This window comes from Lemur catta, chromosome 9, assembly GCF_020740605.2.
Source record: "Lemur catta isolate mLemCat1 chromosome 9, mLemCat1.pri, whole genome shotgun sequence".
Classification (NCBI taxonomy): domain Eukaryota; kingdom Metazoa; phylum Chordata; class Mammalia; order Primates; family Lemuridae; genus Lemur; species Lemur catta.
The window spans coordinates 48,298,492-48,310,849 of NC_059136.1; the positions used below are offsets into that span (position 1 = coordinate 48,298,492).

The window sequence follows — 12,358 nt, forward strand, 5'->3', positions numbered from 1 at the left end:
TCACTGAATTTTACTCCCTAGTCCCTGCTCAATTTGAGTCAGGTTGGTTCTCGCGCTGCCTCCTGAACTTCCATTCTTAAACCTGTCTCCATCTCCAACCACCTAGGCTTGGTTATTCACATATCTTCAGTTCTTTAAGTCTTCTTTTTTTAAGGCCCGTCTCCTCCATTTCTTGATGATTTGAACTCAGTGATCACTACCATCTCTATGATTGCACTTAATATTTTTACCAACATTTGAGAACTTAATTACAGTGTGGTGTGTTGGTTTATAAGCCTCATGAATTCAATAATAGAGAGTGCTTTTTTGAGGACACAGATCATATTTCTTCTCATCTCTTTCATGTTTCTATTATTGACCGATTATATTTTAGTCTTACAGTGGGAGGTCTGTGTTCAGACTCTTTTTAAATAAGTTTGAGTTTATCTGAGCTGTATTAGTGGCAACTTTCAAAAAGATCAGTTTGGAATTAGTACATATGTGCCTATCCCCCTTCACTAAAACAAAAAGGGATGCCTACTGTCAAAAAAGTATTAATGCAGTTAATTAACACAATTTATTATAATTTAAAATATAATATATATACACCAGGCTTGTATTTAGAAGCTACAGCTTGAGGCCAAAATGAGTTCTTATAATGGCAAAAAATTAATCAAACCATTTGACATTTTTAATAAATAAACCAGGTAGATGTAGATGATTCATTATTCAACACTTATTTTAAGACTATGTATATCTAATCTTACAATAGTTTACTGCCTCATTCAGTTTTCTTTAAATTCTCATATTGATTTAATAGCTACTTCTATTATACCCTGCCTTATAAGTCAGGAGTGATTTTTCTCAGGACTTGTATATTTATTTTATAAATTTGACAGTTCAATATTTTCATGTATTTTATTAAGGTCACATTGATCATTTAGGTTTTATTTATTAATATATTCTTAATATGCTCGAAAAGAGAAAAATATGTTTTTTTCTCCCTAAACTAACTTCCTTTATGAGATCGAGGCAACCATCTGTCTTTTATAAAATATCACCTTCATAAAGCCTTTTATGATCAAAAATAACATTCATAAAAAGCTTTGCAAAATGAAAGTTCTCTGCAACAAAAAAAATAGGACAGGCATAAATGTTGAGGCACTTTACCTCAGATATCATATTTCTTCTTCATTTGAGGAAATGTTTTTGTCACTCTTTGTGTTGTCATAATTGTAATTTCCTAAAGTAAGAACACAGATTTTTTGAAATCTGCTATAGAATCAAGATGGGGTTGGTTTACAATAAATGATAATACTCAGTCCTCATCAATGACTCCCAAAAGTTAATTACACAAAATCCATTTTAACTGCATGTTTTTGCAGACAGTGACCTTTTATAATAATCACTATAATAGTGATAGCTACCATTTACTGAAAACTTAATATTCTGGACACTGAGCTAGATGCTCTCCATGTACTATTGCTAATTTTCATAATAACTTGATAACATAAGTATTATTTTCCCATTTTAATGGTGAAAGAACCTAAGGAAAAGAAACCTATTTTTTTCCATAGAAATTTAGTCAAGGCCAGGCATGGTGGCTCACGCCTATAATCCCAGCACTTTGGGAGGCCAAGGTGGGAGGATCTCTTGAGGCCAGGAGTTCGATACCAGCCTGAGCAACAGAGCAAGACTCTTTCTTTAAAAAAAGTTAAAAAAAATAGCAGAGCATGGTGGTGCACGCCTGTAGTCCTAGCTACTCGGGAAGCTAAGGCAGAAGGAGCCCATTAGCCCAATTCAAGATTACAGTGAGCTGTGATTGGGCAACTACACTCCAGCATGGATGACAGAGAGAGACCCTGTTTCGAAAATAAAATAATTAATACAGTAAAATAAAGCTCAGTCCTTTCCAAATTTTAAAAAATAAAATAAAATAAATAACTATAATTTAGCAATAGTACATTGATAGGTTTATCACACTTGGTATGTTCTTTATAGTTTCCAGAATGTGCTATTGTCACAGTGCCAAGAGAAAATAAGTTTCATTAGGGTGTAACTTTTGCCAACCAAAATAACCAGGAAACTGCAGTGTAGCCAGAATATATATTTACTACTGTAAATGGTTATTTTAAGATTTTTAAATCTACTATCCAGGTAACCTCTTTTTGTAGCATCAGAGCATTAAGGAAATTCAGTTTGTATACAGATTTTTTTAGTGAGCATAATATGATTTAATAATTTGCATTGCCTATTTTTTTTCTATTATTAGCACACCTTCCTTTAAAGAGTGAGTTGATTACAAGATGATTCATTACTTTTAAGAAATGTATTTAAAAGACCTGTACAGTCTTTCAGGTCATCTTTTAAGGTTATATTACTGTTACAATAAATGCTGTATTTGGGAACAAGTACATTTAACTCTACAAAGTCTCATCCTAAAAGAGACTGCTGCAGATATAAGGACATGTTTTATATAAAACATAAATCACGACTGCTTTACACTGTGTGACCCCGTTGCCTCACACAACCTAAAGACCTGACCTCCTTTCATATTTTAATAGATAGAACACTGAACCCATAAAGGGTTTTATTGTTAGATGTCCAGAGAGCATGGGGGGTATGGACGTCATGTAATAATGTGTGTGTGTATAAAATGAAGTAGTGGAGCTAAAAAACAAACTGTCACGGGGAAAAGATAATACCATTTACTATTACTTAAATGATTTAAATCACTAATTATTATTAAAATGACTAAAATTCATGTTAAATTGCTTACTTTATTTTGACATTTTGCTGTATGTATACACCCCTTAATGAGATATGGTATTCTATTTTTTACAATATCTTACTGTCTGTCCCTTCTAGCCAAAGATCATCAGGAACACAGCTTTTGTCAACCACAGTTGGATTTATTGACTCATTATAATGAGTAAGACAGCAAACCATGAGGGATCCTGTGGTATCTAAGCAAAAGGGTGTTAAGAGAGGTTTGTTATAGGATTTTAACCATGTAACATGTTTTCGGGAAAGTTCAAGGAAACATGGTTTTCCTCTGGATTGGATGCTGTCAGAAAATTGGAGCAATTTTATGATTGGATATCTTAATCCTTTTTTTCTAGAAGATGAAGGGAATGAAATATACCTATATAATTGGTGTGGGAACAATATTTACTCATTTTACCTGAGGTGGAAGAATCATGGTCATTTTGATGATTAGGACAGCATTCTTGTTATGGTTATGGAAAGGTCTTATTTTTGTCTTGTTCAAGCAAGGTCAGAGAGTTACCTTGTCTGGTGTTAATTTTTAATGAAATTGTGTATGTTCAGCAGGAGATCATGTCTTATCAATTAGAGACAGATCAATGTACCAAGTAACTCAACCATGCGGAGAAGAGGCTGTTTGCACATTACTTTTCAGATTCTAACGGGCTTAGTACTAAGGCAGGATGCCTTCAATTAACTACCTGCACACAGGGAAGTCAATTTATATAACAGAAATTGTAATTTTCCTATGATAATTCAGAAGATTTCCCAACAGCTTTGTTTCCCAATAGCTTGTTATTCCTCCTCTAGAGAAGTATCAAGAATGACTTCTTGTTGTTCTATTGCTCATGATAGAGACTGTCTCTTCTCTAAATCCAAGGGTAAACATTTGCTCTTGATTTCTAATATTCTCCATTTTCAGGCAGAAAAACAGACTGATATAAAAATATTAATGGCACAAAAGTGATATTTGTAGGTAGTTTAAACCCTGCTGAAACATACCTCTATGATTCATTTCAACTCTGTAGCACATTTTCTTCAAAATGGAAAAAGAATTGTTTATTATTTTCCCCTCTTCATTAGAACTCTGATTACATTTATTTAAATACTCTGCTTTCAAGTGGAAGTGCTTAAACTTATTTCAGATAATTTTTGAAATAACACTGCCAAAATCACATAACTGAACATATAATTATTAATGGTTTTCCTCTCCCAAATCTTTCCTAAATCGTGAGATTATCATACTTGAACTAATCTGGGTCACCACTGAAGTACACTGAGGCTTATTTAGAGCTTAGAATTTAACAAGAGAACATAGAACATTATTTTTGTCCTCTGTAAGGAGGAATACTGTGTCCTTACTTGGCAGAAAGGTTATGCGCTTGTGCTTTTTTTGGTTTGGAGAAGGAATGGCAATTTGCCACTGTTCTGTTTTGTCTTTTTTTGAAGAAGCCTTTAATAGCTCAGTTGAATAGAAGTAGATAAATGCAGCATTCTTTTCTAGAAATGGGTTGGATGTTTCAGTGCAAAGAAAATAGGAAATTAAAAATAACCAAAAATTATTGCCAGAATCAAACCTTAAAGTGATTTTGAGAAGCAAATTTGCTGGACCAGGAACCAGATATCTGTGCACATTTGAACAAAAACAGGGCACCATTTAGATAATAGCCATCCTCAAAAGATACTGGCATGTAGAATATGATGCCCTCATTTAGCTGTTAAATAGTAGATGGTGTTTTAAAGCTGGATAGCATGTCAAATAAAATGATTATTCTAAAGGGAACACAGATTTAATTCAAATGGATACTTTAAAAGTATAAATATCTATTTTATGTAGTTTTTCTGTTAATGGTCATGACTGTAAAACTGTTTCTAAATAGAACAATCTATGAAAACCATGGACTAAAATAAATGCACATACTATTGAAAATTTAGATGACATCATTTATATGACTTAATAATTTCAGTTCTTACGGTAACTGGATTGTGACCTGGTCTACCTCATTTTACTTCTCTAGGTCACCTTTTCTCCCCACCCCACTCCTCAATAATGAGATTAGAATAGATGATTTATAAGGTAACTTCTGGTTGGTTTATGATTGTAACCCGTATATTGTTGGCTATATTCATACCAGATCTGTTTATTTTCTACCAAAGTAACCAAAGTATATATTTTATACTGGATGAGATATTTATTTTATTAATTTAATTAATTAGTATTTCTTAAGTATGATTTCCAGAGCACTATACCAGTTGTTTTGAGACCACAGACCACTACAATACATATTATATATAATTATTTATATAAAATGTGTTGCTAAACTCATAGATTTTATATTATACATTGTACATCAATGTAAAGCAATAAAGAATCTCAGAATTTTCAAAGAATGTCCAATTTAAATCGGAATAGAAACAAAGTGAATAGTTTGATATGTTCTGGGAAGTCACATGGGTGCTTTGAATGACATCCTGTTTGTGAGGAAGGTCAAGTCAGGTTGAAGTTATATGTGTACGTGGACACAAGCATTATCACAGCAGCCATGCTGTTGTCAATACTTGTCAAACAGGGAATGTACTCTCTTTTTTAAATGATAATATGTGTCAGACTCTATTGTAATATTTTACTCAGTCTAGATTTTCTGTCCATTTTACATATGAGAAGACTGGAGCAGAGTCTTAGCAGTTTGCTTAAGGTCATAGGCTAGCAAGCAGCAGAGCCAAGCCTTGAACACAGTCTATTTCCAGAGTAAATATTTGATCAGGCTGCTTTTTGCACAAAACTAGTTACCAACACAAATTGGAGGATGTATATTTTCCAGTGATGTTAATTGGTTTGACAGAAACATCTTCAGAAAGAAAAACAGAGCGGCACAATGTTTAATTTCCCTGTATGGCCTTTAATTACAAAACATCTGAAGTATCACACCTCAAAATCTTATTACACCCTGCTCCTACCAACCAAGATAACATGCCTAAACTTTACTCATAGTTACTTAAGTAATTTGCCAAATCAGAAATGTCCTTTGTGAATAAGAAGCAAAAATTGGGAAAAAACAGGAAGTGCTAATGTTTGTGTTCTTCCTCATTTATGAACAAGACATGTCTTGAAGGAATGGAATCCCCATTTGATATAATAATAGCTTATCCTTATATAGTGCTTAAAATGTGCCAGGCAGTGTTCCAAGTGCTTTGCACATATAAACACGTTTGATCCTCATAATCACCCTTTGAGATGGCATAAAATTATTGCTATTATCATTACTATTTTACAAATAAGGAAAGCAAAGCAGAGGGTAAGTAACTTTCCCATGTCTTCCCAATTTGTCAGTGTTAGAAACAAGATTTGAACCCAGAGAGTCTGGACTAAGTCCATATTCAATATCATAAGATTGTGTGTGTGTGTGTGTGTGTGTGTGTGTGTGTGTGTGTGTGTGTATAAACTCATTACCATTTTTTAAAAATTTCTTTAGCATTCAGCCATTCAGCAAATAATTATTGAATGCTTCTGTGTGCTGGGCATAAAAAGAGTTAGCTGTTAATAGGCTAAACAAGAGTTCCTGCTTTCATGGAGCTTACATTCTAGTGTTAGAAAATGGATAGTAAACAAATAAATAATTCTTACAGATGGTGAAAACTGACAGGGGAAAAATAGGAAGATGTGAAACAGAGTAACTGCAAAGGGTCGACTTTAGGTAGCATGAACAGTGAAGACATCTCAATTTTAGTCATGTGCAGACAAAGTTATAAAAGAGATAGGAAAATAGTTTTCAAGACAGTGAGATAGACAAAAATAAAATTGTATAGAACATAAAGTTTTAGACATATTATAAAATGTTAAGTTGCCAACCATTTGAGAGTTATGTTGACTAGGGAATTGAAGAGACTTCCGTAAGGGTTAGGTTGTATACAGGTTTGATTTTTTCAAAGTTTATTATTAAAAAATGCAGGGATGTGGTTTAATATCTTTTAGGAGGTGAGAATGGCATCCTAGGTGAGTGATATGCCACATGACTATTAGTGGTCCTTGAATTTTAAATAGAGGAGACAAACTGTCTTTGTCTGTTTGTAGCTGAAAATGTAAGCTGGTTAATAGGTAAGGGATGAAGTTAATTAGACAAAGTTAGAGACCCTTGGAGATCATAGTCAAGACTTTTAATTTAATGTGTAAGTCACTTGGGGACACTGAGTTTTTTAGAATCAATCAGCAATTGTGTATGTAACACCCTGTAATATAGGCTTTCTTTTTTTAATAGGAGAAAAGCACACAAATTTACTTAATGTATGTTTACATGACACAGGAGTTCCCCTGCCAAAAGAAAAGAAAACTCAAAGAAGAAGCTATAATAGAACCAAATGCTTATATGCTGAGATGGACAAAGAGTAGTAAATTGTGAAAACATGACAAGGCAAAGGCGTGTAGGCTAGGGTGGTTAATTGGGTAGTGAAGTACCTAGGAAGAGCTGGCTTTCATAAAGTTTGTACAGATTTCTCTTGGCTTCAATTTCCTGCCATTGATGACAAGAATGTTACTTTTCTTCTGGCATAGGGAAAATGTCTTCCATATGGGGATTTTATCGCCTACTTTCAGGAAGAAAAAGGGGAGGTCAGAGTGACCTTGCTGCACTGATGTTTTCTTTAAGTGCTTTTAGTTCAAAATAACCCGTATTCCAAAGTGTCCTATTTTGAGTGTCATGTTTTGAACTCCTTCAATATAAAGCCTATATTCAATTATCACCAATTGCCTCAATAATGTCTTTTCTAGCCACATATCCCAGTGTAGGGTCCAATCCAAGATCCAGCATTGCATTTAGTTACCCGCCAAGGAACCTCCCATCATTTACACGCCCACTCTCCCCCTTTCAAGTCTTCATTATCCATCATTCCACACTCTGTGTACACATTATTTAGTTCCCACTTATAAGTTACAATATATGGTATTTGCCTTTTTGTATCTGAGTGGTTTTGCTTATGATAATGGCCTTCAGTTCTATCAAAGGTGCTGCAAAAGAAACGATTTCATTCTTTTTTATGGTTGAATAGTATCCCACTGTACATATACACCACATTTTCTTTATCCGATCCTCCATTGATAGACACATAGGTTGATTCCATGTCTTTGCAATTGTGAATTGTGCTGAGATAAACATTCAGGTGTAGGTGTCTTTTTTATAAAATGACTTCTTTTCCTTTGGGTAAATACCTGGTAGTGGGATTGCTGGACTGAATACTAGGTCTACTTTTAGTTCTTTGAGGAATCTCCATATTGTTTTCCACAGAGCTTGCAATAATTTACATTTCTATTAACAGTGTATAAGTGTTCCCTTTTGAGCACATCCATGCTAACATGTATTATTTTTTAAGTTTTAATAATAGCCATTCTGACAGGAGTAAGGTGGTATTTCATTGTGGTTTTAATTTGCATTTTTCTGATAATTAGTGATTTTGAGTATATTTTTGTATGTTTTTTGGCCATTTGTCTATCTTCGTTTGAGAAAAATCTATTCATGTCTTCTGCCCACTTTTTGATGGGGTTATTTTTTTCTATTGACTTGAGTTCTTATAGATAATGGATATTAGTCCTTTGTCAGATGTATACTGTGCAAATATTTTCTGCCATTCTGTAGGTTGTGTATTTACTTTATTGATCATTTCCTTTGCTATGCAGAAACTTTTTAGTTTAATTAAGTCCCATTTATTTATTTTTGTTGTTGCTATATTTGCTTTTGGAGTCTTAGTGATAAATTCTTTGCCTAGGCCAATGTCCAGAAGAGTTTTTCCTACACTTTCTTCTAGAATTATTATGGTTTCAGGCCTTAAATTTAAGTCTTAATCCATCTTGGATTAATTTTTGTATATGGTGAGAGATAGGGACCCAGTTTCATTCTTCTACATGTGGCTCTCCAATTTTCCCAGCACCATTTATTGAATAGGGTGTCCCTTCTCCAGTGTATGTTTTTATTTGATTTGTCAAAAATCAGTTTGTTGTTGCTGTATAGCTTTATTTATGGGTTCTCTATTATGTTCCATTGGTCTTTGTGTCTACCTTTATATCAGTATCATGATAATTTGATTATTATAGCCTTGTAGTATAATTTGAATTCAGGTAATGTCATGCCTCGAGATTTGTTCTTCTTGCTTATTATTGGTTATTTGTGTCTCTTCTCTTCATTTTGTAAGGACACTAATCATACTGGATTAAGGGTCCACCCCAATTCAGTATGAATTGCATCTGAAACAATCTATTTCAAATAACATTCTCAGGTTCCAGGAATGACATGAATTTTAGGGAAAACTATTCAACTCAGTACAACAGGTATGAAATGACAGTGTTCTAGACTGAGATATTGGCAGCAAGAATGGAGAGATATTGAACAAGTCCTAGAGTTCTGTTAAAAAAAAATCTAGAAGAAATTTATGAAGATTGAAAATAGAATTGTTGCAAGCTGCTTATGATTGAACCTTTTGTAGTACTTTGTCTTAAAGTGTCCAAAGAGAAACAGATGAAAAGAGATTCTTTTCATTAGCCCTTTCTCCTTACATTTTATTCAAAATTACATAGTTCAACTCTGAATGGCATCTCAGGCAGATCCTGCTTACAGTCCATCCTCTAGCACTCTCTAACTCACAATTGTCCCTATTTCATCTCCATTTGCAATTTTAAAGTCAAGACTCATCTTAGGGAAGATGGTTAGAGACTGTTTCCTTCCTAAGAAAACCTACAGTCTGTCAGTTATTTAGCAAATGTTGATTAAAATATTAGTATAGCGACAGGAGCCAATTACTGAATTATAAAAAAGGCAGATAAACAGATAGTCTCTGTCATGTTACTTAAAGTCTGTATGAAGACACAAGGAAGAAGTAAGCAAAAAAATAGACAATAGTAAATTTTGAAACAAGCCATGCTTATAGGTGCCACAAAGCAGTGTTCTGTGATTAGAAAATAACAATGAGAGTTTTGAAAGGAAGGCAATGAGTAGGTCAGGAGATGTTTAGCCCAGTGATAAAGAATTGGGAATTGAGACATAAAGTCAGAACTGTAACCAAAAGAATCCATGAAATCACATAGGTGGAGATGTAGCAAGTTTATTCAATGGCAAGTTTGTTCAGAATTCAAATTTATAAAATTGATCAAAATAGAATTGCTCTTATTGTAGAGGTAGGCGATAAGGGCATTACGCCTCAGACCCTCCATGGCCCCACAGTAATCCGTTAGCTTTTAGGAACACATTTTATAAAACTGATGATGATGGGAAAGAACAGACAATAAGACACACTTCAGCTCACAGAACTCATGTGGTCTTAGAAAAATAACACACTATCTCTAAGCATTATATTCCTCATTAATAATAATTTACAAGCTCTGGTCTTTTAAACCTTGCAACTGAGATATCTAGGTAATTCTCGGCATATTCCACAGATAACAATAGTCATAGATTCCACACAAAGAAAAGTTTGCTTCTTCTTTAAAAGAATGAAACAATTTATGATTAGCATAAAGATTACAAATAACTTTACAGGCAAACAGAAGTAAAATAATATATATATGGGCATCTCTACATTTCTCTAATTTCTAAATTAATTTCTGTTCTACGTTAAAATCAGACAAAATGTTCTGTTTTCCTCTAATTCATAGTCTCATAAGGATTTCTCTGTGTAGGGCTTCCTCTGTATACCTTCTTCCCCCCACTTTTCTTTTTACTTCTTTGGCATTTCTTACAATTACAATTTACCTTTATAACTGTACACCTTTTAAGGTCTAAATTCAGGAAAACAATTTTCAAAGTTCTTAATTGCTCTCCACTAAACTTCTTCTCAAAAATTCAGATTATCTTTTTCTGCCCTGGGCTTCTTTGCCAGCAAGTCTTTCCTCTAGTGATAACCCTTCTGTGTATAGCAGTGTTTTACTTGCAAATTAACAACCCTGCATATCAAGTACTTTTATAAACAGGTTAAAGTACTGGAAGGAAGATGTTTGAAGTGATAGATAACAATTTGCAGAAGGAAATTGAAACAAATTTTTCTTGATTCATCACTCTTCATCTGCATTTTGAACTTTTTTCCTTTTCTCTCTGTCTTTAGTAGCCTGGAAGTTTGTTAGCCAATTATATCCTCTCACAAGTGGTTTTTGGTTAGATGAGATGAATCAATGACTTAATCCTTTGCTGAAGTTTTTGTTCAAGTTTCCTCCTCCATCTGAAATGCTCTTATATTCATTATTGCTCTTTAGAACTGGAAATATCTTACTCATTCTTTAAAGTTTACCTCATTCATTTTCTTTTAGAGGAGTCTTAACTGCTCTAGTTGATGTTCCTCAATACTCCCATAATACTCTTGCAATAGGGGCAATGTTGAAGATATGGGCTTTGAAGTTGAAGGACATAACCTTTAGTTTTGGCTATGCCCTGTACTAATTCTGTGGTCTTGAACAAGTTACTATGTCTTATAAATCTCATTCTCTTTATCCACACATTGAGTACACAAGAACCTCTAAGTTTAAGTAATAAAATTAAGCATATAAAACACTTTCATTTGCCTGAGATGTTATAATAGCATAAACATGTTTCTTGAATAAATAAGAGTATAGTACATTTTTAAAAGACTTTTAGAGATAACAAGACTTTATTCAAGCAAGAAATTGTGTTACAAATTTTTTGTATCATATGGGGCTACTAGGCATGATGCTTGTATTCATAGAGACCTTTCCCAGGTTGCCTTTAAATTGTACCAAATACGAATCTATCTAATACAATAGGATGACCTGTTCAAGTGATGCAGATAATTAAAAACATGACAGACAGTCAACAAACAGATATCTCATAGTTACCCTAATGTAGTTTGACGAGAGAAAGCTCTGGAGCCAGACTGCCTAGGTTCAGACTCCAGCTTTGCCGCATTATAGCTGAGTGATTTGGGCAAATTCTTAACTCTCTTTAACAGTTTTCTCCTTTATAAAATGGGGATAATTATAGAAATATTAATAGTTACATAAATTGAATAATAAAATAATTTTTGTGAGGATTAATTTAATATAAGTATCTATAATAGTGCCTGGAATTGAGTAAACACTGAGTACTTATTTCCAATTATCACTGTATGCTAGGCACTTTGCTAAGTGCAGGGGATTCTGTGATGAACCTTGGGGAAGAAAGGCATTGAGTAAGTAAGCAAACATGAATATATAATTTCAAATTGTGATCATGCCAAAAAGGAAAAAAAAAGAAAAAGAAGGTATTATGAACCACATAATAAGAAGGACTAGAATGAGAGTAAGAAATAAGGAGTAAAAAGGTAAGCATTGTTACCATGGGAAAATATTTGGCTATTTTCTCTCAATGTTGTAGTATATGTTTAAAAATAAAGAAATAATTTAAACTTGACAACTTATACATTTTATTTTATTTCTATAAAACAACCTTGCATCATTTCTTTTTTTCACGTATGTGAGTACATGCAGTTGCTCAGAAAGGGAATAAACACATTGTCTATCTTTATAGCCTATCAACTAAGAGTGTGCCAACCTCCACCACCCGTACCGAATGCTGAAATTTTGACAGAAGATGATGAATTTGAAATAGGTAAAGTATGTTAAATTGCTTTCAAAGAAACATAC

The 12,358-nt window shown here is 33.4% G+C and overlaps 1 protein-coding gene across 3 annotated transcripts in view; it reads left to right on the plus strand.

The window, feature by feature from the left end:
- Nucleotides 1–12,358, plus strand: part of CSMD3 (CUB and Sushi multiple domains 3) — a 1,082,068-nt gene that overhangs the window by 986,441 nt on the left and 83,269 nt on the right. For all 3 annotated transcript variants that reach the window (XM_045561854.1, XM_045561855.1, XM_045561856.1), the window contains one exon: nt 12,243–12,323. In XM_045561854.1, coding sequence (XP_045417810.1) covers nt 12,243–12,323 — 81 coding nt within the window. The remainder of the gene's footprint in view (nt 1–12,242; nt 12,324–12,358) is intronic.